The sequence below is a fragment of the Ursus arctos genome, unplaced genomic scaffold, assembly GCF_023065955.2.
Source record: "Ursus arctos isolate Adak ecotype North America unplaced genomic scaffold, UrsArc2.0 scaffold_18, whole genome shotgun sequence".
Classification (NCBI taxonomy): Eukaryota; Metazoa; Chordata; class Mammalia; order Carnivora; family Ursidae; genus Ursus; species Ursus arctos.
In genome coordinates this window covers 27,681,677-27,706,661 of record NW_026622852.1, presented here as the reverse complement: position 1 = coordinate 27,706,661, position 24,985 = coordinate 27,681,677, and the positions used below count along the sequence as shown (strand labels likewise).

Sequence of the window (24,985 nt, the reverse complement as noted above, 5' to 3'; positions counted from 1 at the left end):
TCAGTTAAGCGTCCAACTCTTGGTTTTGGCTCAAGTCGTGATCTCGAGGTCATGAGATTAAGCCCCGCACTGGGCTCTCTCTCTCTGTACGACAAAAAAATAAATCTTTAAAAAATAAAATAATAATAATAAAAAGTAGAGCCCATCCTTTGCAGCTACACTCTCCTGATTATACAATGAGGCGTCCTGTCACACAGTCTCCAGGCCTGGTTACTGCCTGTGTCTAAACCAGCTCTTCACCTTTGCCAGCAATTCTATAAGCTATCTGACATCTTTCTAGCACTCTTTCTTTGTGCTTATGTAGACCCAAGTCAGTCAGTACCTAAGGTAGCCGCCAGCATTGCACTCCTGCGCAGGATCAGTGAACTGGTGCATATCAAGCTCCCAGAACTGTGCCTAACAGTAAGTCAGTGACAGGAGCTGCTACCAGCCCTGTTCTTATTGTCACTACATGTGTGAGGATTCTGAGGGAGCCTTCTCTTGACAAAAAGTGTCACAACTCCAGGCGCCTGGGTGGCTCAGTCAGTTAGGTGTCTGACTCTTGGTTTCGGCTTGCCTCGTGATCTCAGGGTTGTGGGATCAAGCCCCGTGTCGGGCTCTGCACTCAGCACAGAGTCAGCTTGTCCCTCTCCCTCTGCTCCTCCCCCTGCTTACACACTCACTCGCTCTCAAATAAAATCTTAAAAAAAAAAAGCATCACGACTTGGTCACAGGTGTGAGGGGTTTTGTGCATACCAGGGTGGACCTTTCTGAGTGGAGAAGCACTTTGTGAAGAAGTCCAGGGAATCAGCCAGAAGGAATCAGGATCATATCCCAGCACTTGAGAATCTGAAGGACTCAGATCAGTTGTTTCCAGTTTGGTTACACCTCATTAAAAACCTTATCTACTCCGAGGCTGCTCCTCAGGCTTCCTCAATCACAATCTTGGAGGCTACCACCTAAGAAGTTGTAGTATTTAAATCTGGTCCCTTGGGTGATTTGATGCCCACCCATGTTTTGGTCTCTATTGTGCCCCCGTCTTGACCCCTGCACAATGGCTGGCCCAGCAAGGCAAGCTGAGGGCAAGGATGGTGTTGGCTGGGTTCTTTGGAGAACAGTGCATACCTGCTCCTAAGTTTCTCCTTCTCTAGGGGTATAGTCAATTAATGAACTCAGGGTAGATGGTGGAGAGTTCATTCATTCATTTAGCAAAACTGTCAGGCACTATGTGCTGGGCACACAGGGCTGAGTGTGAAACACACAGTCCTTACACTCTAAGGAATCCTTGTTTTTTTTTTTTTTTAGTGAGGAAGAGAAACATCAACACAAAAATCACACAAATAAATAGACAATTATAGGCAATGCTAAGGGCTAGCAGGAAGCCCCCAGGAGGCTGTGAAAACATAGCCCCAGTCTTGGCAGTCTGGGTTGTGTTTCGGGGGAAGTGAATTTCCAGGTGGGGCCTGATAGATGGGTGGGCATTAGCAGCCAAAGATCAAGGTGAGGAGTGTTTTAGGCAGAAAGAGCAGCACTGCAAAGGCCAGAGGTAGGAAAGAGCGTGGCACTCTTCAAGAATGGCAAGGAGGTCTGTGTGGTAGGTATGCAGAAAGAGGGCTTTGGAGGAAGGAGAGAAAGAGAAAGAGGCCACGTCACAGGGGACCTCGAGAAGCCTCATGGGGGCTGCTCAGGAGCTGGCCTCTCTTCCACCAGCAATAGGAAACCACCAGAGGACAGGGAACAACAGGGAGGGGCTGAAACAGAAATAAACGGGTTGCAGCTTCCCCAGCTCCTGCTGGGTCACCATCAATGTCTATGTACTATTTTCCAATTTTTTCTCCTTCAGCATGTAGTGTGTGCGTGTGTGTGTGTGTGTGTGTGTGTGTGTGTGTGTAAGTGTCCTGCAAGGATCTCAAGTCAACTCAGGAAGTCCCTCTATGTGGAAAGACACCCCATACTCTTTGTGGAGGAAAGGATGAGGAAGCAGAAAGAAACAGGACCAACAGATGCCCTGCCTTTTCTTACGTCTGAGTCTCTTCAGTGGCCACCAATGGCCTCTCAGTTTCTTCTTGCTTCAAAGCCTCATTGAATGTAGCGTCAGGGTCAGTAATGACGCAGCCACTTGCCTCTGCTGAGCACTCCTGTCAAACCCTTTTCTGTGTAAATTCTGTCCATTTCACAAGGCCCAGCCCATTTGCCACCTCTTCTGCAAAGCCTTTCCTAGTTCCCGCTGTTGAATTAGTGCGTCCCATCTCTGCTCACCTACAGTTCTCTGAACCTCCATCGTAGCCCTGACTTGAAGTTATGACGCTTACAGTTTGGTCCACTGAGCCCTGTTGGGCTTTCTCAAACAAGGATAAGGACCCTGCTTTACTCATGTGTTTTCCCTTCAAGCTTGGTCCCTGCCCCTGCTGGGTGTTCAGGAGCTGCCTGCCAAGCCTGCAGACCTGCTGGGGGAAGACTCACCTGAGAGGGCGCCTGGGGGTGTGAGCTTGTCAGCGGCATCATAGTATTCCTCATCGGAGCTACCGTCCTCCAAGGCCAGTGGCAGGTGTGGGGCCAGGGCTTCCAGAGTGGAGCTGGGCTGGGCCTCAGTCCAGTCCTGCTGACCCCAGGCTGGGAGGCCTCCGCCCTGCCGGGAAGCTGTGCTCTCTGAGCTGTCACTCCGGTGGCTGGCCAGGGAGACATTGGAGCACAGGCTATAGTAGTCGGTCTGGCTGCCCTCATATAGCCTGGGGTCCAGCCTCACTGCACTCAGTTCTGGTCCCCAGCTGAAAGTCTCAGGAGCAGGACTCTCTGAGAACTCCGTCTTCTGGCACAGAGGACTGGCTTTCTGGGCCAGGTCCAGGAGACAGAGGAAGCCACTGGTTTCAATCCTGCTTCTCTCCTCTTGGCCATTAGAACCCAGAGTCTCTGGGAACGCCAGCAAGCTGGAGTGGAAGAAGCCAGACCTGCTGGAAGAGCAAGTGTCCAAGTCATCCTCTTCCAGGGCATCCATGGACTCGCTGGAGCCACTGGTCCTGCAGCCTCGGCTCTCAGTGTTGGCCGAGTCGGACGCCTCGGACTCAGCGCTGTCTGTCACACTGCTGGCCCCGGAGATGCTTGGGCCCCTCCTGGCCACCTCAGGTGTGGGGCTGTCCCCAGGAGGCGGCTCCTCTTTTTCGAGTGGTCTGCAGGGGCCCAGCTTCAGCGGGTGTCTGTCAGAGAGAGGCTCCAGCACACAGTCCACTTCAGAGGACTCCTCTGAGTCACTGCACACCCTGGATTCGTAGCCTGTCATGCAAGAGAGCCCGGGGTTACAAGGCAGCATTCAGGGACTAGCAGAGGCACATATCCTCCCACCCCTCACTCTGCCTGTCCTCCCATTTTCCAGGGTGGCCAGACCAGATCATGCCATATTGGCTGGCTGACCCAAGACGCGTGGGGTTCCAGAGTCCACGTTCTCCTCACACATCAGGGCTACTTTCCCACATCTACCTGAACTGTGGAATGGAGACAGGACTACTTCTGAGGAGAGCTATGTGTTCATGGAAACATGAAGTTATGTGGCTGGATTTCACTCTGCTATGGGCAGCATCACCCAGGTTGGCTAGGCCCCACCTCAAATCCCAGCTCTGTCCTATCCCCAGGTGGGGAATCATAGTTAAAAAATAAAACAGATTCTCAGCCCTAACCCTGATGTACTAAGTCAAATATCTAGGGAATGGGGCTAAGAATCTGTATTCTTAGCAACTTTCTGTGGGATTCTGAGGGCAAGAGACTGGCACCATTTTGAAGTCTGGCCTTGGGGACCCACTAGTGCTACAGGGCTTTTAGGACAATCAAAACTCATCTAGCTGCTGGTACTCAGGAAGGATTGATGGCAGGAAGGTTGAGGGCATTGAGCCAGGTCTCCAATTTGTTTTCTACCATAGCCTCCAGTGTGATATTTCTAAAAACTTCTCTCTGATCACATCATACTCTACTTAAACCCCCTGATGGCTTCCTCTGCCTACAGGGAAGTTCTCCCACGGGAGTTAAGGCCTCTCACAGTGTGGCCCCAACCTCCTCGGCAGCCTGGACACACCCTCGCAGTGTGGCCCTGACCCCTTCTCAACAGCCTGGTCACCGCCTCACAGTGCAGCCCCACCCCTCCTCAGCAGCTTGGTCACCCCCTCACAGTATGGCCCCAAATCCTCCTCAGCAGCCTGGTCACCCCCTCACAGTGTAGCCCCACCCCTCCTCAGTAGCCTGGTCACCGCCTCATGGTGTAGCCCCACCCCTCCTCAGGAGCCTGGTCACCCTCTCACAGTGTGCTCCCCCACCCCCTTCTCAGCAGCCTGGTCATCCCCCACAGGCTTCACATGCTCCAGCTACCACAGAGAGCTTCTCACAGATCATGACCTTGCCCTTTGTGTCATGCCTCCATGTTGTCCCCTCTGCTTCAAATCATCTCTCCTCTCTTCTTTGCCTGGTTAACTTCAAGATTACTTCAAACACCGCTCTGCCCCCCCCCCCAGAATGCCTTCCCTCCCACTGCCACCTGCCCCAGCAGAAGCAGACCCTCCCACCACCAGACCTTCACAACTGCTCCTACTCTGCATTGTCTGATTAGACTCTAAGATATCATCCCTTGTTCATAAACCATGTTAAAACCAAAACAAGTACCCAAAACTCATCGCTTCCTAATTATTTTACTTTATTTTACTATCATCTAATCTCTTGATATTATTTTTGCCTATTTGACCGAAATGGAGGAAATGCTATATAATGTTGTGCTGCTGAGCATCTCTTCCCATCTCCGCGTTCAATGACATCACGTGGATAGCTTGAAATTAGCCGTAGTGGGAGTGTTCCAGCATTTATCAGCAAGCCAGTGGGAAAATGCTGCAGCAACAGCGCTGAAGCCAAAGCCTGACTGAAACTGGGAGCTGGCCTGGGAGACCGTTCATTTCATCTGGCCTCCACTACCTCATTCCTTATATACGATTTCAATTTCCTTCTATCTCCAGTACCCCCTTTCTTCTAAACACGTAAGGCTGAGAATTTCTATGATAATTCAAGAGAATGCAACAGAGCATTCTGTTGGACATGTAATAAAACGCTAGGTCATCTGTACTTTCTGAATAAATGACATCTTTTTTGCTAAAATAAAGATAAAATACAGTGGATCTTAGAGATGATTTAGGAAATACTACAGGGAATCAGAGGCGTTCAACAGCATTTCATGGCTTTAGGGGACTCTCAGATATAAAGAAAGCCTCTCTAGTTAGGATTTTTAGAAAGATCAACTGCTTACAAGGAAATAAATGGAAAAATAGCTCTCATCCACTTGGGTGGGAGTCTCAGCTCAACTCAACTCCCTCCCTCCCTTTAGGCTGTGCAAAGGGCCTGTCCTTATAGGAGCCAGCCTCAGCACCTCACCTTCTTCAGCAGACACCCGGTGCACCTGTTGTTTGTTTCCCGGCCAGAGGAAAATGGAGGTATCTGGGTCGACAAACAGCCGGTAGTACCCAGCAATCAGGCAGGCCAGGTCTTTTGCACTGTTGGATTCCAGCAGCAATGTCAGAACCTTTGAAGGTAAAGAGAGCTCTTATATAAAGGGCTAAGGGACAGTCTGAAGATTGACAACAAGGCCACGTGGGGCCAACGAGAGATTCCACGTAAGTCCAGCCATAGCCCACAGGCAGGCCTCCTGGTGTCTCCTATTCTCACCTGCAAGACTCGAAACAAGCATACATGCACACGTGCACACATACACACAACCACACATGCACGTACTCACACACACACACTCACAGAGGGTTCCTCCGCTTGAATCTCTACAATGTCTCCTGCCTCTTCACCCCCTAGTCCAGCCTCCCCATCCCAACCACCCCATCCCACCCTGCTCATTCATGTAGTGGGGCCCCTTCAACACCTGACCTGGAAAAAGAAATGGAGAGCAAATGGAGAAGGAAGAAGAGGGTGATTAAAAAAAAAAAGCCCACAATAACTAATAATGCATCCTTGGGCATGTCAGAATTAAAGCAAAGGAGGGGCAATGCAGGGCCTCGCAGAGAGGCTCAGGAAGCGCTCTGTATCATCTACCCGTTCTCCTTGCTGCCACTCAAAACTCTCGGGCAGCCAGTCTGGTCCCATACATGTGTTAAAATCATCTGGTGCTCCCATCTAAGTTTCTAAACCCATCAGGAAAGTATATATTCCAAGCTCAGTTTACACCAAAAACAAAAACAAAAAACAAACGAACAAACAAAATAAAACATAATAAAACCCAAACCCTTTTAGGACCTTCCCAGGAAAATTAACCCTGTTCATTACTTTCCTTTTGATGATACAGGATGGATGATTTATCCTCTTCAGCAAATGCTGGATATTAGATTTTGTTCATACCCATATTCTCATAAACTACCCTAGGATAATTGAGCCCCAAATTCCAAAAGTTGGCTTCAAAATCTCTTCCCTTAGGAGAAGGAAGGGAAAAATGAAGAGGCGGGGGTAAACAGAAGGGGGAATGAACCACGAGAGACTATGGACTCTGGGAAACAAACTGAGGGCTTCAGAGGGGAGAGGGTGGGGGATTGGGATAGGCTGGTGATGGGCATCAAGGAGGGCACGTATTGCATGGTGCACTGGGTGTTATACGCAAACAGTGACTCCTGGAACATTACATCAAAAACTAAGGATGTACTGTATGGTGACTAACATAACATAATAAAAAATTATTATTAAAAAAAAAATCTCTTCCCCATGCATTACCTTGACATCCTGAAGATACACTTTGACCATGCTCACTTTCTCGGACTCTTCTGTCAGTTCTACACGGCTGATGTTTGCGAACTCTGCCAATGTGGACATGATGTTGAGTTTGCTACTGATAATTTGGCTAATCCCATATTTGGCTCCAACTAGAAGGGCAATGTACGATTCTCTATCCTGTAACTGCATCCAGGTAGGAGAGGAATTAGTTTTCATTCACAAGTGAGTGAAAATACATTGCACATGCAAGACAGGACACCTCTCTCTGCAAAACTCCACGATTTTTATTTCAGACCCTCCCTCACCCCCTCCTCCCTAGACTGCCGAACTAGGCCATGGCCCGATCTGGGCCCCACCCACAGCTGAATGAAGTGTACCTCCCACAGGACACTTCACAACAGAGAGCCAAACCACGGCACTATTGCCTGTTTCCTACACACAACCTGTGCTTTCACACCTACATGCCCATAGTCGTGCTGCACCCTACTGAAATCCTGACCCTTCTTTACAAGCTTCCTTCAGGGGCACCTGGGTGGCTCAGTCGGTTAGGCGTCTGCCTTCAGCTCAGGTCATGATCCCGAAGTCCCTGGATTGAGTCCCACATCAGGCTCCCCGCTTGGCAGGGAGTCTGCTTCTTCCTCTCCCCCTGCTCCTGCTCTCTTTCTCTCTCTCTCTCTCAATTAAATAAATAAGAAATCTTAAAAAAAAAAAAAAAACTTCCATCAAAATCTAGTGCCTATGGAAAACATCTGCTTGATCTGTCTCCTCAAGCCAGAGTAGCACTTCCCCTCTGTGTTGTTCCCACACCACAGCCTCTGTACTGCTCTGAGAGCGCTGAGCTGCCACTTCTCACTGTAATTACTCGTATCCAAGTGTCGAATTCACGTTAAGCTCCCTGACAACAGAGTTGGTATTCATCTACGTGGGTAGCCCCGCGTGCCCAGCAAGCACCGAGAGCCAGTTCAGTGTGGCTGGCGTCTCCCATTACCAGTTCCCACCTTAGATAGGAAAAGTCAAGGGAGGCTGGGGACAGGAACTTGACAGCTGGGAGAGGACAGGATTAGCCCGTGGGAAAAGTGGAAGTTTTTCTTGTACCTTCAAGCCTTCCTTTCTGTGATCTAGTCTCTTTTCCACCTTTTTGTCACCCACCTGTACAAAGACTCAACTATTTTTCCCTTCCCCTATCTGACGCTCTTCCTTTCTCTCCAAACATTGATTCTCTTTTTCCATCTACAGTGGTAGGTCAGTAATCTGATTAAACTGACCCATCGCTGTAAATGAGAAGCACACCAAATACACACTGAAAGGAGCTTTGTTAATATGTTAAAAACCCTGTAATGGGCCAGTTGTCTGGTTTTGTGCTGGAGGGTTCTGGGGCTGTCTGAACAGTGCCGTGAGGGAGAGTCCCTGTAAGCCACAGCCCCCCAGCCACGGACTGCTGAAAAGCACAGAGCTCCAGGCCTAGGCTCCAGAAAGCAAGCTGGGGGAGGAAGGAGTACCACGGCAGAGGCTCTTTCGCTTTGCTTTTCCCTTCTCAGATCCACCCTCAGTTCTTCCCTTCTGAACAATCAGGACCCCAGCCTGGCAGTGAATCTAACACTCTCATCTTTCTTTCACGATTTCCCGTTCTTCCTCTTGGCCTTCATATACCCAAAGTGCCAGAGTAAACCGTGTACGTACATTTCCCTTCCCTCAGAATGCCCTTTCTTCCATACTGAAATCTGGCCAAATCCAACCTTCCCCCTCCCATACTCAACCCAAAGCTGGCAGGGGTGTCCTCCGTCTTCAAACTCCACGGCAACAGTCCCGCTCCTTTCTCATGGCCTCACTTGGTCTATTGGGTACTTTGTTTCATTGTTTGAGGGTGGGAATCATGTCTTATTGAGTTCTGCCTCCCCCAGCATCTGTTACGGGGCTGGCACCAAGCATGATAAACACTCCTTGATGATGTAATATTTCGCTTCCCAAATTCTAGTACGTAACAGGGTGCTCAGGAATTTTAGGCTGAAAGATACACTGATCTTCAGAGGACCTCTGCGGTCTCTCATAAGAGTAGGGGTCCACATTTCTAGAATACGTACCATTAGAGTAGCATTAAAGATTTTTCCACCATATGTCTTGAGTTCCCCAAGGATCTGTAGATAATTTAAACGTAGCTGGGCAGCAGAAATAAGTTGCTTAAATAGGGGGGAAAAAGAGTTAGAGTTATTTGCTTGCCTAGAATCCACACAGTACTGAAAATGCTTTCCCTGAGGTTTCACAACAGACAGCTGGGGGTGGGGGCAGGCTTGGTGTTGGCAGAAGCCACGACATTACCTTTTGTCGGGGTTCCAGCAAATTTTGGTTCCTCTTCATGTGGAAGCTAATGGCTTTCTTGATGTCTTTGCCTTTCATGTTTCGGAGTAAAGTTGGAGATATAAAGTTCTCTATTCCCCAGTCCTTCCTGCCATGAGATATTGGAGACACCATTTTTACAGTATACTTGGCTCTAATGAAGAGCAGAATTACATTTGATTCAGGAACTGAGTGTTCCCAGAACACTGCAATCAAGAGCTTCTTTCTCAACAGAAGATATATGCATACACACACACACACACACGTGAGCTTCTTTCTCAACAGAAGATATATGCATATATATATATATATACATGTGTGTGTAAATATACATAAAATTCATAAATTTCATATATTTATATATATTTAATACACACACTCTCTCCATAAAAACCACAACCATTCAGGAATTAAACCCCACCTATCTTTCTGGGAGCTGATTACTTTTGGTGTGGTATGATTTTTTATTTTTTTAAGATTTTATTTATTTATTTGAGAGAGAGAGAGCACATGCAAGCAATGGAGCACAAAGGAGGGGGGAGGGTCAGAGGGAGAAGCAGACTCCCCGCTGAGCAGGGAGCCCAACTCGGGGCTCAATCCCAGGATCCCAGAATCATGATCTGAGCTGAAGGCAGATGCTTAACCGACTGAGCCACTCAGGTGCCCTGGTGTCGTATGATATTCTATTAATCAGAACAGATCTCAATCTTCTTTTTCCTACAATGTGGGTGAGAAATAATGATCACACATGTATAACATACTCTCACAAGGCAACACAGAGCACCTGTGAATCTCCGAGTCATGCTTCCGAATGGTACCAGCCTAACAGCCTCAAAATTCCAAGAAATTGGTTAAAAACATAGATTCTCAGGTCCCACAAGCTGGAGATTTGATCCAATATTTGAGGAACAGGACCAAGAATCTGTTTTATTTTTTAAATATGATTCCCTGATGGATTTTGATGTCCAGACAGGACAGAGCTGAGATTTGGTGAGTGGGTTAACAAACCTGGGTGATGCTGCCCAGAGCAGAATGAAAATTTAGGCTAAGAATAAGGAGGTGTTGGAATCCCAGGACTTGAAACTGCCCTAATAGGAATATAATGCAACACAAGTGGCTCACACAAAATTAATTTCCAAGGCATTTCTGCCCTCAGAAGAGCTTTACACTGATGTTGTCAACTGATTTCCCAAGACATTCTCTCAGGAACTGGGAATATACAAAGGGATCCTGTGTCATTCCATCTGCTGTTGGCTTCTGCCCCAGAGGGCGCAGCCAGATTCTGAAATCTGGGGGGCCTGGGTTGGGTCAGAGGCAGTGGGAGGGAAATGGATGGAAAGACAATGGACAGATGGACGGGTAGGTAGGTGAGTATCAGCTTTCTGTTGAATCTGGCCATCCTGGCCAGGGGCCAGCCAGGTTATAAATGCAACACAGCTGCTGTTGATGGGACCTACAAGTCCCCTGCCACTCACTCTATGTACTTCAAAGAGATCTTCTGTGGCTGAGCACATGCGTAGATCCGCTCCTGGATGTGCAGGGCTGCGAGTCGGAGCGCAGAGCTACATTTCATTTCTACAGCAAAGCGCTCCTGGAGCACATCACTGCAGCTCTAGGAGAGATTACATCAGAGGAATTGGGAGACGAGAATAGATGGAGTGTGTTCCTAGTTCTTTCAGGAGAAAGGCTTTGAGACCGGCTCTGCCAACTTCTGGCCATGTGACCTTGGTTAACTCACTAAGATTCTGAACATTGGCGCCTTCCCGTTGCTAAATGAGGATAGTCAAGTCTACCTTCCGCAGTCTCTGTGAGGTTTCAGTTAGGTAACATATGACAGCAGGCACCGGGACACAGCATTATACAACTATAAACTAGTGTTGTTCTTTGCTGTCACCATTTCTGTGAGATTTGGGCAAGTTAATCCACCTGGTTTGAGTTACCTCATCTGTAAAATGGTCACGCCTCCCAAATGATTCTTTTTCATCAGTATAAAAACGACATGATAAATCTCACCCGAGCAGGCAAAGAAGGGCGAACACCAGGCTAGGGGCCAAGCAACCAGTTTTGGCTCCACCACCAAACGCATGACCCAGGCAGATCATGTGACCATCCCAAGACTCAGTTCCATCATTTCTAAAATAAGGCTTTGAAGCACTAAGCCCCTTGTAGCCATAAAAACCATAACTCTAAATAGCAGTAGAAAATGTATCATCCACAGGCTTGAGGACTAAGCCTAAATTTCACTAATACATAGCAAATCTCCTAACATAGCAACTCAGTGACAGAAAGGGAAATTGTGAGGGGATAATCAGGCCTCTTCTCCTTCGGATAAAGATAATTCCTACCAGGGAGTTGCTTAATTGCCTTAAGCTCGTGTTCAAAATAACCCAATGTGCCATCTTTGAGAACAACCACTGTTATTTTAGGAAGGGCAGGTCCAGTCACCTGCAGATAGAGGTATTCAAAGGCCACAGGGTCTTCTTTCAAGAGGTCCAGGGGGTCCTTGGGAACAAAACACACCCTGAAGAGGCAGCGATAGTCATGTGACTCCTCCCTTTCTACCACCTGCAATGGGTAAGGGAGATACAGTTAATCTTCTCACCGCCTTTATTCTCACAGCTATTGCACAAAGCAACTTGAAATAATAAGAAGAAAGTCCCCATAGATTTCAATTTTAGTGCTTCCCAAGACAGCTGCCGACCTTTGCTGCTGACTTTCCCATGGGTGTAAGATGTAAAAGGCTCAAAAGAGCAAAGTTTCCCACTGACCCCGTCAAACTGTTCCCCTTTCCAAAAGAAATCTGCTTGCAATTTCTTAGCTGCCCTTTCAGAGACAGTCTGTGTATATATATATGCTTCTACCTATGTGTATTATTTTCTTTTCCACAAATAATAGCCTAGTATACATTGTTATTATATTATGCCCCTCATTTTTTTTCTACTTCAACTATCTTGGGGATTTCATTTGATTTTCTTTTTCCATGCTAATGGAATAGAAGTGTTAAAAAGTTGATACAACAAATCACTGAATGGCTGAAAGACTGAGGGCTACAGACAGACCGTGCCCTGTCCATCCATCAGGGACCAGCTCAGGGGTAAGTCTCCAAAAAGGGCTTAGACTCAGCAACAAATGCTTCCCTGACTTCTCAAAGATCATCAGAGCTGGAAGTAAAAGATGGGGCTCTACTGGTTTCGTTACCTTCAGTAAGTCACCTTCTCTAAGTCACTGTCTCCACATCCACAAAATGCGACCCCACATACATCATATGAAAATCAGCCCTGATTCTCGCCCTGTCATCCCCGGGCTGAGTGAGGGCACAAGAAAGTGCGTCAAAACTGCACATGTGCTGAGCCCTAGCCCTGAAGGTTCTGGGTGAGGTGTGTGGCTTGCCCAGCCCAGATCTCCTCACGAGGAGGAACAGGTGTACCTGCTGGATGAGTTCCTCCTCGTGCAGCAGGTGCAGCCGTGAGATGTTGTACTGCTCCTCCAGGGCCAGTGCAAAGTACTCCATGCTGCGGATGGACAGCTTCTCCTTCACAGTGAGGATGATGTCCTGCCAGGCACAGAGAGGCAGAAGGGTCACCTGAGGGGCAGGCTGGCCCTCAAGCTCAGGCCCAGAGCAGGGAGGGCCTCTTTGACCTTCTCTCTGCTCCTCAGTGCCGCCAGGGAAAAAAAATGCCTGTGCTGATGGGTCCACTGCCAACGTAGGCAGCCGAACCTTCCTACGTTGCAGGTGGGACTTCTCATCGCCCCTCGTGGCCCTCCACCCACAGCTATCCTCGCCTCGGGGCTCCAGCACCCCCCTGTACAGCCATCCTGTCTTGCTCGATTGGAAGGCTGAAGCCATGCACTGGGGGCTTATGCCTCTCTTCAGGGTCTCTGGAATCATCCTCTTGCTGGGGTCTGCATCCTCAACTGCTAACCAGACAGAATCCCACCACCTACCCCTGCTGCAACTGGGACATCAATCTAACATTTCTCAACCTCAGTTTCTTCCTGCAAAATGGAGGGTAATGATGCCTATGTCTCAGAGTGGCTGATAGCGTGGAACGATCATTAGGGCTATGCTAGTAGAGTTGCCATGCCACACTCCCCTCCTTCACTATAGTGGCCTTTTGTCATCACACAGTCTTTGCTGCCACAGGGCATTTGCACATGCTGCTCTCTGCCTGGCACACTTTTCCCATTACTCTTCACAAGGCTGTTTCCCTCCCTTCGGAGAGGCCTTCTCTGCTCACTGTATCTAAATGTGATTGCTCCGGCCATTCTCTGTCTCAGGGTCCCGTTCATTTCTGTCATTGATATTTAATATTATGTGCTTCAATAAAGCTATATTCTTTAGTAAGAGACAGTAAGGTTAAGTGAATGGGTTCTAGACCCAGACCATCACAGCTAGCTGTGTGTCCCTTGTTAAATTCCTTATACTCTCGATGCCTCAGTGTTTCCATTGTAAAATGGTAATAACAACACTTATCTCATGGGGCTGTTGTGTATGAATTTCCCCAGTTAAGGCACTCAGAACAGTATCTAGCGGATGGCAAGTTCAATACATGCTAGCTGCTAATAGCTGTCTTCTGGCTTACTGTCTTTCCCCCACTAGATGGTAAACTCCTGAGAATATGAACATTGCCTGTCTTGTGCTCCAGAGCCTGGCATTCAAAGGCGTTCAGTAAACTTTCACTCAGTGAATAAATAATCATCACAGACTCATCAGAGATGTCCTGCCAGACGCTCAGGTTTAGTAAGTGCCAAACTTTCAGGGGCTACCTGCTCCTCATGACCCCCAGTGTGAATCCTCTTTCTGCCTGCTCTATCACCCTCCATAACTCACCAGTGACTATGTCCTGAAGAATCTGTCTGTTTCTGGACCTCAGCATTATCTCATGCCTGCTTTGCACTGGCCTTGATGGAGAGCCTGTCTCCTGACTCTGTCCCCCACTCCATCTTCCCATGTCTACCATGGCTTGAGCTCACCCATTTCTCCACTTTGTACTACTACCCATCTGACCTCCATCTTGCATCTAGAACAGGGGTTGGAACACCGCAGCCCATAGGTCAGATTCAGCCCACTGCTTGCTTCCATAGTTCCAGTCCTATGAGAGCACAACCGTGTCCATCTGCTACAATGGCAGAGTTGAGGAACTGTGACCGAGACCCTACAGCCTGTAAAACCGGAAATAGTTACTATCTGACCCTTTACAGAAAAAGTGTGCTGACCCCTGCTCTACAGGAAGTTGCTAAGCCTAGGATGGACTGTGTCCTGATTGCGCTCCCTTGCTCAAGAATAGTCAGGGACCCCCATGGCCTGCTAGCCCAAATCCGAACTCCTCAGCGTCACACTCAAAGCTCTCCAGCATCAAGTGCCAATCCACTTCTCCCACTTGATCTGCTGCTGCCTCTTCCGATGCACTGTGCTCGCAAGCCCTCTTTTTCCTTTTTTAAAATTTAAATTCAATTAATTAACATATAATGTATTATTAGTTTCAGAGGTAGAGGTCAGTAATTCATCAGTTTTATATAACACCCAGTGCTCATTACATCACATGCCCTCCTTAACATCCATCACCCAGTTACCCCATCCCCACACACCCCTCCCCTCCAGCAACCCTCAATTTGTTTCCTATGCTTAAGAGTCTCTTATGGTTTGTCTCCCTCTCTGGTTTTGCTTTGTTTCATTTTCCCCTCCCTTCTCCTATGATCCTCTGTTTTGTTTCTTAAATTCCACATATCAGTGAGATCATATGATAATTGTCTTTCTCCGATTGACTTATTTCGCTTAGCATAATACCCTCTAGCTCCATCCATGTCAGTGCAAATCTTCAGTATTCATCCTTTCTGATGGCTGAATAGTATTCTGTTGTATACGTGAACCACATCTCCTTGATCCATTCATCTGTCGATGGACATCTGGGCTCTTTCCATAGTTTGGCTATTGTGGACATTGCTGCTATGAACATTGGGGTGCAGGTGTCCCTTCAGATCACTACATTTGTATCTTTGGGGTAAATACTCAGCAGGGCAATTGCTGGGTTGTAGGGTAGCTCTATTTTCAACTTTTTGAGGAACCTCCATCCTGTTTTCCAGAATGGACAAGCCCTCTACTCATGTCAAACATTCCCATCTTTGGGTCTCTGTTGGTGCCATTCCCCAGGCCTGGGATGCTGTCTTCACATGCCACACAGGGCCTGTTCCTGTCAACGGTCCGCCCATCTTTCCAAGTTGGCTTCCCTGGAGGCTTTTCCTTGTTCACCAGCTGGCAGCTCTCTGAGCCCTGAGGCCTCAGCATACCGTTTTCATATCCCACTTTCATGATCCTGAGCACGCTGCACTTTTCTCAGTACACAGTGAGTTATCCCCGGGTCCCCCACCTTCCCCAGCCCCAGCCCGAGGCTCTGGGCTCCCTTTGGGTGTGACCCTGGGTAAATGAGTGCTGTGTCCCTGACAGCTTTGCAGGCACACAATTGCTCACTGGGTCGAATGACATAATATTTTTCTTGAGTCAGAGAAAGGGGGTTTTCTACTGCAAGAACTTTGCTTCCTTTGGTAAGGGAGCAGGGAGGAAAAGTCAATCTGAATGGACGTGATTTTTCCTTTTTTTGACTCACAGGATTTGTTTATATGCTCCCCTACCCCCCTCTGTCATAAAGAGCTAAAAGATTTACTTTTAAAAATTTGGTTACTACAGATAAGTACAATTAACCAGTATTATACCAGCTAAAACCTTGCTCATTTCCCCAACTCTGTCTATCATCTGGGAGCTAATTATCCCGAGGTGTATGCTTTTATTGTAAATCCTCTCAAAGTCTTCTTGTCCACAAAGTGGGGCTCACTTTAAATAAATCAGGCCTTTCATCCCAAGGCACTTGGATCAAAGATGGCAGAGGTAGAAACCTTGTCTAATTCATTTGCAAAACTTTGGTGCAGAATGGTAGTGTGGCAAGCACCAGGGCAGGGTTCAGAAACAGACCACGTCTGAAGCCAGTTACGAGCTAGCTGACCTTGACAATCTGGAGGTCTCTTGGGCCTGTGTTCTCATCTACAAAATGGTAGAGAACACTCATCACTTCACAAGGTTACTGGGGGAGCAGGCGTGTAGTAAACACTTAACAAATCCATTCCTCCCTCTTCCTTCTCTGAGCAAGGGCTTCCCGGGTTCAGAGAGGCTTTCTCCAGCTTCTCCTGAGTCACGCGGGGGCAAGAATGGGAGAGGGCATTCAGAGCAGCTCTAGGAATTGCCAAAGGAAAGTGACAGAGAGGAACACGGGCTGTGTGCATGTATGTGTGTGTGTGGGGGGGGTAGGTGTGTGTGGGTGTGTGTGAGAGTGTGTGTCTCGGCTACTGTCCATCACCTACGGCTGCACTGGCCCACCTGAACCACCTTTATTTGCTTCTTCACTGGGGCCTCACTCGAACACCATCTAGCCCCTTGTTCAGAAGCTGTCGTGCCACTCCCTACTGCCTGTGAATAAAATCCAACCTCTGTCTCCCATCACGCAGCGCGCTCCACAGCCAGCCTGGGCCATCTCTCGCTCCTCCCACGAGAAAATGGCCTGTGCTCCCATTCCACTGGATGGATCACTACTTCCTGGGCAGCGCTTGCCTTCCTGGCTCTGCATTAGTCCATGTGACTTCCTCAGACTGATGTGCGCCCTGAACCCCCGCCAACAGCCCTGTCCCCCACTTGCCCTTATTGAATTCTTGGTGGCCCTTCAAAGGGCAGCTCAGGTCCAGCTTTTTTTGCAAAGCCTCCTCTGCCGTACTGACAGGAAGGAGCAGATGGTGCTCGTTCCCCTGCATGCAGAGCACTTCCTGGTCCCTGTCTTTGCAGCCCTTATTTCATCCTGCCCTGGACTCTCGGGCGCTCCGTGAATGTCTATCCTCCCGCAACTAGATGGCAAGCTTCTGCAAGACAAAACCACCCTTTACCTAGTCTGTACCCTCACCCCTGCAGCAGCTCCCTCCTACGGAGGAACCTGTTAGGTATAAGCTGAACTGTCTTCAACCCAGAACAGAACATACAGATCTTGGGCCTGCCCTGACACGTTGCCTGAGTTTCTAGCTGCACTAGTCTTTTGGGGAGCCAGTGGAGTCACATACAAGAGGCAGGGAGCCCAATGGTAAGGGTGAATGAAGGCTTAGATGCTGTCAGAGGCCTTGGGTACTTCATTCCTCTGAGGCCTGATTTCCGGCCCTGGAAGATGGTGATAAAACACATCTTGCTGGGTGGTTGTACAATTAAGAGGTAACACAGAGCTTGGGTTATTGCAGGTCCCCAGCCCATAACGGTTGTAGGAGCACCAAGGCAGCTGCAGGGCACGACGCCTGGGGGTCCTGGGAGCCAGCAAATTCTCACTGGGAGAGAGACTCAAGTTTACTCTTAATACCTTCACAGTCGTGTTCGCCTCAAACTTGAAAGCTTTGGTCTGTCCGTTCTCCAAGTACAGCTTGAGCACGTTGGGCATGCAGAGCAGAGAATTACCCTGGAAAATACAAGAGTAGTGTTGAAACTGGCCTTTCCTTCCGCTTTCCTTTCCTCGGCTCCCCTGGCCCCATCCAATGTGGAGAGCAGGATCCTCCCTGGCCTCCTCACCATGTCATGGGCTGATTCCTGGCATCTGGAGACTTCTCCAATGGACCAGGTCGATGCCACACAGACACAGGCATGCTATGTTCCGGGGATATCCACTACAAGTGTCAGACATGAGAGGTGGAGAAGAGTAGGCCCTGTCACGATGCATGCGACCCTGATGGCACCGCATGAGCCCATATGAGGTCTCACAACCACCAGCTGCCACTTCAATACCTTTGCTTGCTACCCTCATAGTTTAATAAATCAGATGACAAGCTTGCACACTCACCCCAGAGGGCCTTTCCTGGTGGGGCTGGTGGAGGGGGGCTGACAGGGTGGGAAGCTCCCTTGGAACCCCCCATTTTCCAGCTGTATTCCCTGTAGTGAAGCACCACCAAAGGGCAGAGGGCTACTTCCACCTTCACGCATTCCAACCATCGCCCCAGACTTATGGAATCTCCTAAGGGATTCTGCCACTCCTGGAGGGATTTTTGAGAAGCAGGCACAGGACTGATGTGTGTTTGGTAACCCCGTGCCAGCCAGAATTCCTGGGGTGGGGCAAGGCAAGAGAATTAGAGAATCCCCCCGGGGCTGGCTCTCATAAAAGTGACCTCTGAGTGCTTAACTGCAAATAAAGAGGGCCCTGGGGGTTGGTGCCCTCCAGAATTAGTGAGCAAGCAGGTCTAGAGTCCCCAAGACTTGAGCTAAAACTGCCCCCAGCTTTAATTTCTGGAAAGAGTTTAGGTATAAAGCCCACCTGGGTAGAGAAGCCTATTTTTTTTGCAAAAAAAAAGGACAGTCCGCCTCAGATGAGAATTTTGCATCTTCTAACTAGAAGGGCACTCTTATCTTTTCGGTAAGACTCACACTCATCACTCTCTATGACTTAAAAAAAAAACAGTAGTTTTATGAAGGAAAAGGGGGGTATGTTCAGATCGCAATGCTCCTTCACAATCAGGGATGACAGACTGCAAACTGCTTGCTCTGTTCTTGCCTCACTTCTCCAGTTTTGGGTGTTCAGAATGACCTTCATCTTTGGATTTCCCAAGGGCAAAATTTCTTCCTTGGGACTTTATTATCTGGGACTTCCAAAAAATACATCCATAGCAGCATCACATAACTACCACCATTTACTTTTCTCTAAGGCTTCTTCCAATTTTTATCTAACCCCGTAAATCATTTTTAGAGAGCGGCCATAATAGAGCATGCACCATTTCATCTTCATTTTTTACTCAACATGTATTTCATACACTTTTTCCTGGGGCTTTAATGTTTGTAATTTTAATGGACTTCTAATCTTCTATTGGTTTGAAATATCAAGAATGGATTTAACCATTCCTCGGCCCTAGACATTGAGCATTCTTTTAAATTTTTTTCTTTTAAGTATTAGTACCATAGATATCTTTGAACACATGGATTTTTGCATTAAATTATTTTATAGACTAAATTAATAGGAATGTGATCCTTGGGCCACTTTTTTATGGCATTCATTATGTTTTGTCTTTTCCCTCCGATATAAAAACAGATGAAACCAATTTACAAAGCCACTGGTTAGTGCATGACTGTGGCTACTTGGTCAGCGTCAGGCCTTACACTTTTTTTTTTTTTTTTGCTTTATTTGTGCTAATTTACTAAGTGTAAATTGGCACTTCTTCATATTTCCCTCCGCATTTCTTTAACTGTTAACAAAGTTAAGCATTTTGCAAATGTTAGCTTACTATTTTAAATTCTTCTGGGGCCTTAACTGCTTTCAGGGGAAAAGGTTAACAACCAATTTTACCATCGTTTGTTTATTTATTTTTTAAAAATTTTTAAAGATTTTATATATTTGACAGAGAGAGACACAGAAAGAGAGGGAACACAAGCAGGGGGAGTGGGAGAGGGAGAAGCAGGCTTCCCACTGAGCAGGGAGCCCGATGCAGGGCTCGATCCCAGAACCCTGGGATCATGACCTGAGCCGAAGGCAGACGCTTAACAACTGAGCCACCCAAGCACCCCTGTTTTTTTTATCTTTTAAAAAGATTTATTTATTTATTTATTTATTTTAGAAAGAGAGAAAGAGAGAGAGAGGGAGTGCATGTGGGCAGGGGCAGAGGGAGAAAGAGAATCTCCAGCAGACTCCCCACTGAGTGTGGACAGAACCTAAGCAGGGCCGATCCCAGGACCCTGAGATCATGACCTGAGCTGAAACCAGGAGTTGGACGCTTAACCAACTGAGCTACCCAGGTGCTCCAATTTTATCATTTTTTAAACTCATGAAAGGATGAATAGGTAGGTGACAGTGAGGAACTCTCACTGGTTTTGCTGTCTCTGCCTTATGCGGCTGACACAGAGACTTGGCGCTCTGACCTGCAAGTCTCCCCAGAGATACCTTTTTAGAGCCCTCTTTCTCTAAACTCCCACACCTACCAAAACTCTGAACCAGTTTTTGTAGCCAGTTCAGGTCAAAACCTGTCCTCACTTGGTCTCCTCACGATACCAGCGTGTGTGGGATGGTAGCCATTTTAACACAGGATCCAGGTAATCCGGTTCACATCTGTAGAACTCTTATTCTCTAACTGTCCTTCGAGCTGGTTCTATCCCCTACTTCTCATCACTGTGTATTACTCTTAAAAATGCACACCGAATCTAAATTTAATTTGCTAAAGAGGTTCAATCCATTTCCACAAACATGGACACACAGAGACACAAACATGACCAGGTGACAGGGTGTCGGGTCTTTTCTAACACATTAGGCCTCCCACTGTCCCCTTCATGGACAAATCCACCTTCCACTCTCAGGTCTAATGAAGGTGTGGCCTGTTAAGTAGCAGGCGAGGTAGAAAATGAGGACTCTACAGATGTGAACGAGATCGCCTGGACCCTTCGTTAAAATGGCCACAACGCCCCACCTGCTGGTCTCTACAGTGGGAAGACCAGATAAAGACAAGCTGTGACTTGAAAGTTTCAAAGTCTAATATTGATTGCTGAGTTCAGAATGGCAATAGTTTGAGACCATTGGGAAGAAAATGTGTGCACTATGAATAAATGAGTCTTTAATCCAAGAGTCCACATTAAAAACATCAACTCCAGCTAATACTCTCCCTTTACAAATTTGTCCTCTGAACCCCCAATCCTGGATGTCTCCATATCAAAAAGGACTAGACAGTATGTTACAGTGGAAAACAAAAGAACTGAAATCACACAGACCTGGGCTCGGATGTTTTGTTGCTATATGATCTCAGAGGTTAATTCTCTTAAACTCTCTAAGCCTTTGCTTCCTCTTGTGTTAAAATATCTCCCCTGCAGGGTATTGTGATGAATAAGGATTATGTGCCCAAAAAGTTTAGGTTCACATAATAGAAGTTCAACACATAATGTGTTCTTCGGGTGTGGGGGGGAGCCAATCTCCACCACTACCATCACTACTATCGATATAGAGGGAACACTAGGTTTGAAGGTTCAAAATGAGAAATCAGCATTTGGAACCTACTGACATTTCATGGGCAAGAGAATGGAGTCACAAAATAACAGACAGTCACACCCCACGCTTCTTTCCCTGGCCTTCCCTGTCCATGGTCTGCAGGCATCTTACTGAGGGTGCTCAGAGCCCCTAGCAAACCTACTATACTCCCTTGGTATCTTGTCTGTGCTGCAAGAATCCAGAGGCTCAAAGTGGTAGGTGCCAGGAGGCAGCTCGCCAGCTTCATGGAGAGTAATTTCAAGCTCCTGACTAGTGACGCACCTGGCTGTGTCCACTGACAAGCACTTCCTCAGCGAAGTGCACCTTCACGGGGTTGGTCTTTAGCCTGGCTCTCTTCTCCTCAGTCAGGAAGGATGACTTGGGGACTCCCTGCAAAACATTAACATGACACATTTTAGACTTCTGTAAAAGCCATTACACATCTTCTCATCTCTTAAAAACAAAAGCACAAACTCTGACAGCTGTTGAGACCTCAGTTAAAACCTACAGAGAAGGACAGCATCCCACTAAAGATCTCTTTTCATAACATCCAGGGATCCCAACCCAGACAATGTTCTTATGTGTCTTAGAACAGTCGAAGATTCAATATGGTAGCAAAATGGTTGTGTATGACAAAGACAAGAGCTGGCTTATGAACAAGAAGACCCAAGTTCTGCTACTCAACAGTTATGAGAACTACCTCAAACACAAATTCTTATGGAAGAAAACCAGTTGTGTGTGTGTGTAAATCAAAACAAAATAACTCTGTGTGACTTTGGCAAAGTTATGGCTCCTCTTTGACCTTTAGTTTTCCTATGTGCAATGTGAGAGTTGGATCCAAATAACTCCAGGGCTCCCTGAAGCTCTGACCCCTGTGATTCATCCTTGGTCCATCTTTGCTCTTCTCATCTTTTGCATGATACCCTCTTTCCCCAGAGGTAGAAGGAGTGATCACAGGTCGATACGAGTATGTGATGAAGCCCCTAGTCTAGACTGTAGGAAGTTAAATTGTGACACAATGAACAGCAACTTGCATGATCTAGACCAACACGATGTGATCTTCCTAGATGGAATCCTGATATGTTATTCCCAGCCTGGCATGCTACGTTTCTTGGTCTGGATAGTCCTTTAGGCCAGGCTCTAGAAAGGTACATGTGTTAAGAGTCTCAAGATGGAGCTCTGGACCACATCTTATGTAGCTGATGGAAGAGAGACATAACAACAATCAGAGAAACTACAGAAAACAATGCTCATAGCCTCACATATCAACAGACCAATGTCATTAAGCACCTGAAGTGAAGAAGCGACCCTGAAATTTTAATGCAAGATAAACTTGATCTTACAGGTAACTAGAGCCTTGGTGTAATAGGGTTCATGACTATGATTCAGTATCTCAAATATATAGTTTGCTTTTTAAAAATTTAGTAAAAGGAGAAGGGGAAATAACAATGTTGCCAGGGGAGAGGTATACCTGTGTGGTAATCCCTCAACTCCAGAAATCACTTAACGTCAATTTGCTTTCTTCTTCAAGCAGAATGATTTTCCAGTCACAAAAAATGGAAGAAATAAAGTTACAACACAAAATTGGTGACAAAACTATCAGACAGTTTTGAATGAGTTCAAGACACCTATGCCAGTGAATCTCGGGGCTGGTAACAGTTGGCATCATCCACAGAAGAGGAAATGGAAGAAATATTAGGAGACTAAAGATGGCTAAGTATCAAGTTTCCCAGAAAATGAACACAGAAGATGAAGGAAAACACATATTGGTAAGCTTGTCATTATTTCTTGGCAAAATTCAAGATAAGAGGTGGTCAGAGAGCTTTTAGTCATTGATCACTAATAACCAATATGGAGTTACCAAGAATAAGTCAGAGCCAACCAAGTTCACTTTTCTTTTGAAGATGGGATTCCAGATTGGTAAGGCAGGGTCTTGTGGATATAGCAGTATTCCTTCATTCTTGCAAAGTATTTGATAAGGTCTCCTATAATCCCCCTGTGGAGAAGGCCAGATGCAGAGCCATTAGGAGGATTCAAAACTCGTTGACCTATGCTCGAAATTGTCCCGATTTCTAACTAAGCAACTCAGGCTCCCTTGAGCTCAGTCTCCAACGACGATGGTTAGCAATGCCTTGGATGAAGTCAGAGAAAGCGTACTCACCAAACCTGTGAATGACACAGAGCTACAAGTTATCATCAGATCTCAGGCAGCAGAAATTTGGGAGGAAAGGTAAAGGAACTGGGTATCTAAAAGAGGTGTGTGGGAAACTTGAAGGGCAGGGGCAGCTGTGGGCCAGAGGCCAAAAAATCCCTAACAACAAGCATAAGAGGGTGTAAGAGAGCAGGGTTGTCAAGAGCTGAAGGGAACAGAGTAAAGTGAGGGGTTAAAGTGACAGGTGCAACTGTCACTACCCTAAAGACTCAAAGAATGAGAAACCAGGGGCCGAACAGGGAGAGATGCAGAGAAAAAAAGAATCTGTGGCGGGGGGCGGGGGGGAGGGCAACCGCTATTCTCTCTCGCCTTGGGGACAGCAATCCTGCAAGAGTGAGGCCCAGAGCTGGATCAGACTAAAGAAAAGTAACTGGCCGGGTAGTGGAGGAAGTGGGGGAGGCGTGGGAAGAGGTGGATCCCTGACAGGAAGGGAGAACGAGTACAGCTGATGACTACAAGCATCCCCTTCAGTTCTGTAATTCCCTGACTGTCAAATCTCAGCATGCCAGAACACTGGGCCAAAGCAACATGATTTGACAGGGATTACTGTGAAGTGTGGCACTGAAGATTAAAAAAAATAATTGCACATCATGGGCAATGGGGGCTTGGAAGCAATTCATCTGGAACCCAGCCTCAGTTTTTGGTCAACCGCAAGTTTCACCCAAGCCAACAGTGTGACCGGGCCTCCTTAAATCTTAACCTCATCTTGGGCCTCGCTAGCATTTTCGGTGGGTGTCAGAAGTGCGCTCTCCGTGCCCTGGGCACTCTCACCAGTTGACTCTAGGTGGAACTCTATTCCTTTCTGGGCGCCACCATTTGGGAAGGCCACCGTGAAACTGGGATCTGTCCAGAGAGCTACTGGGGAAGTGAGGATTCAGACATAACAAGCATTTTATGATGAAGAGTTGATGGAACAGTAGTGAGCCTGGAGAAGAGAAGGCCACAGCTCCAAATCTTTGCCAATCTATTTCATACAAGGTAGACTTGCCCTGATGAGCACGAGTTGGTGGGAATCACAGGGAAGAAGGGCCTCTTTCATATTTGGAACCACCCAACCATGAAACTAGCTGCTTTGAGAAAGAATACACACTCTGTCATAGAAATGCCCAATCCCCAAGCCCCACCGTGGGTCCTATGCTTTTATACCTGAATAGTAGCTCTGCTATCTGTATACCTTGGCATCTAAAACATGTTGCAAACCACTCACTTGAGCCATCTAATATTAAAAAGAGACACTTTAAAGAATAGGAGCTCCTCATTAGTCTAGGACATTTAGATTCTCCCTGGGTTCTAAATTAATCCATCAGAGAAGAGTGGACATGAGCTGATAAAAACTTTCTCTGTGCATGTTTTTGCTGAACTAAGAGCTAATGCTTAAAAGGGCACCGAAAGGGACAAGTTGAAAAGTTCTATCTTTTTTACTACTCTCCGCCCTAGATTGGCCAACATCATTTCTTAAAGACGGCAGGTTCAGGCGCCTGGGTGGCTCAGTCAGCTAAGCGTCTGACTCTTGATTTCGGCTCAGGTTGTGATCTCAGGGTTGTGAGACTGAGCCCCGCATTGGGCTCCGTGCTGGGAGTGGAGTCTGCTCAAGATTCTCTTTCTCTCTCCCCCTCTGCACCCCCCTTAAAAAACAATTTAAAAAATACGGACAGCAGGGTTTAAGGAGGTAGACTAGCATAATGCTTTTGACTGTGGGTTCTGAAATCTGACT

The 24,985-nt window shown here is 47.2% G+C and overlaps 1 protein-coding gene across 1 annotated transcript in view; it reads right to left on the bottom strand.

The window, feature by feature from the left end:
• The window catches only part of FRMPD1 (FERM and PDZ domain containing 1), a 140,717-nt gene that overhangs the window by 2,949 nt on the left and 112,783 nt on the right, over positions 1-24,985 (bottom strand). Inside the window, exons 6-15 of the mRNA XM_057313604.1 lie at positions 21,342-21,449; positions 17,433-17,528; positions 12,476-12,601; positions 11,494-11,613; positions 10,524-10,660; positions 9,031-9,157; positions 8,796-8,891; positions 6,715-6,897; positions 5,380-5,527; positions 2,443-3,249 (exon numbers count right to left, since the gene is read on the bottom strand). Coding sequence (XP_057169587.1) covers positions 2,443-3,249; positions 5,380-5,527; positions 6,715-6,897; positions 8,796-8,891; positions 9,031-9,157; positions 10,524-10,660; positions 11,494-11,613; positions 12,476-12,601; positions 17,433-17,528; positions 21,342-21,449 — 1,948 coding nt within the window. The remainder of the gene's footprint in view (positions 1-2,442; positions 3,250-5,379; positions 5,528-6,714; positions 6,898-8,795; positions 8,892-9,030; positions 9,158-10,523; positions 10,661-11,493; positions 11,614-12,475; positions 12,602-17,432; positions 17,529-21,341; positions 21,450-24,985) is intronic.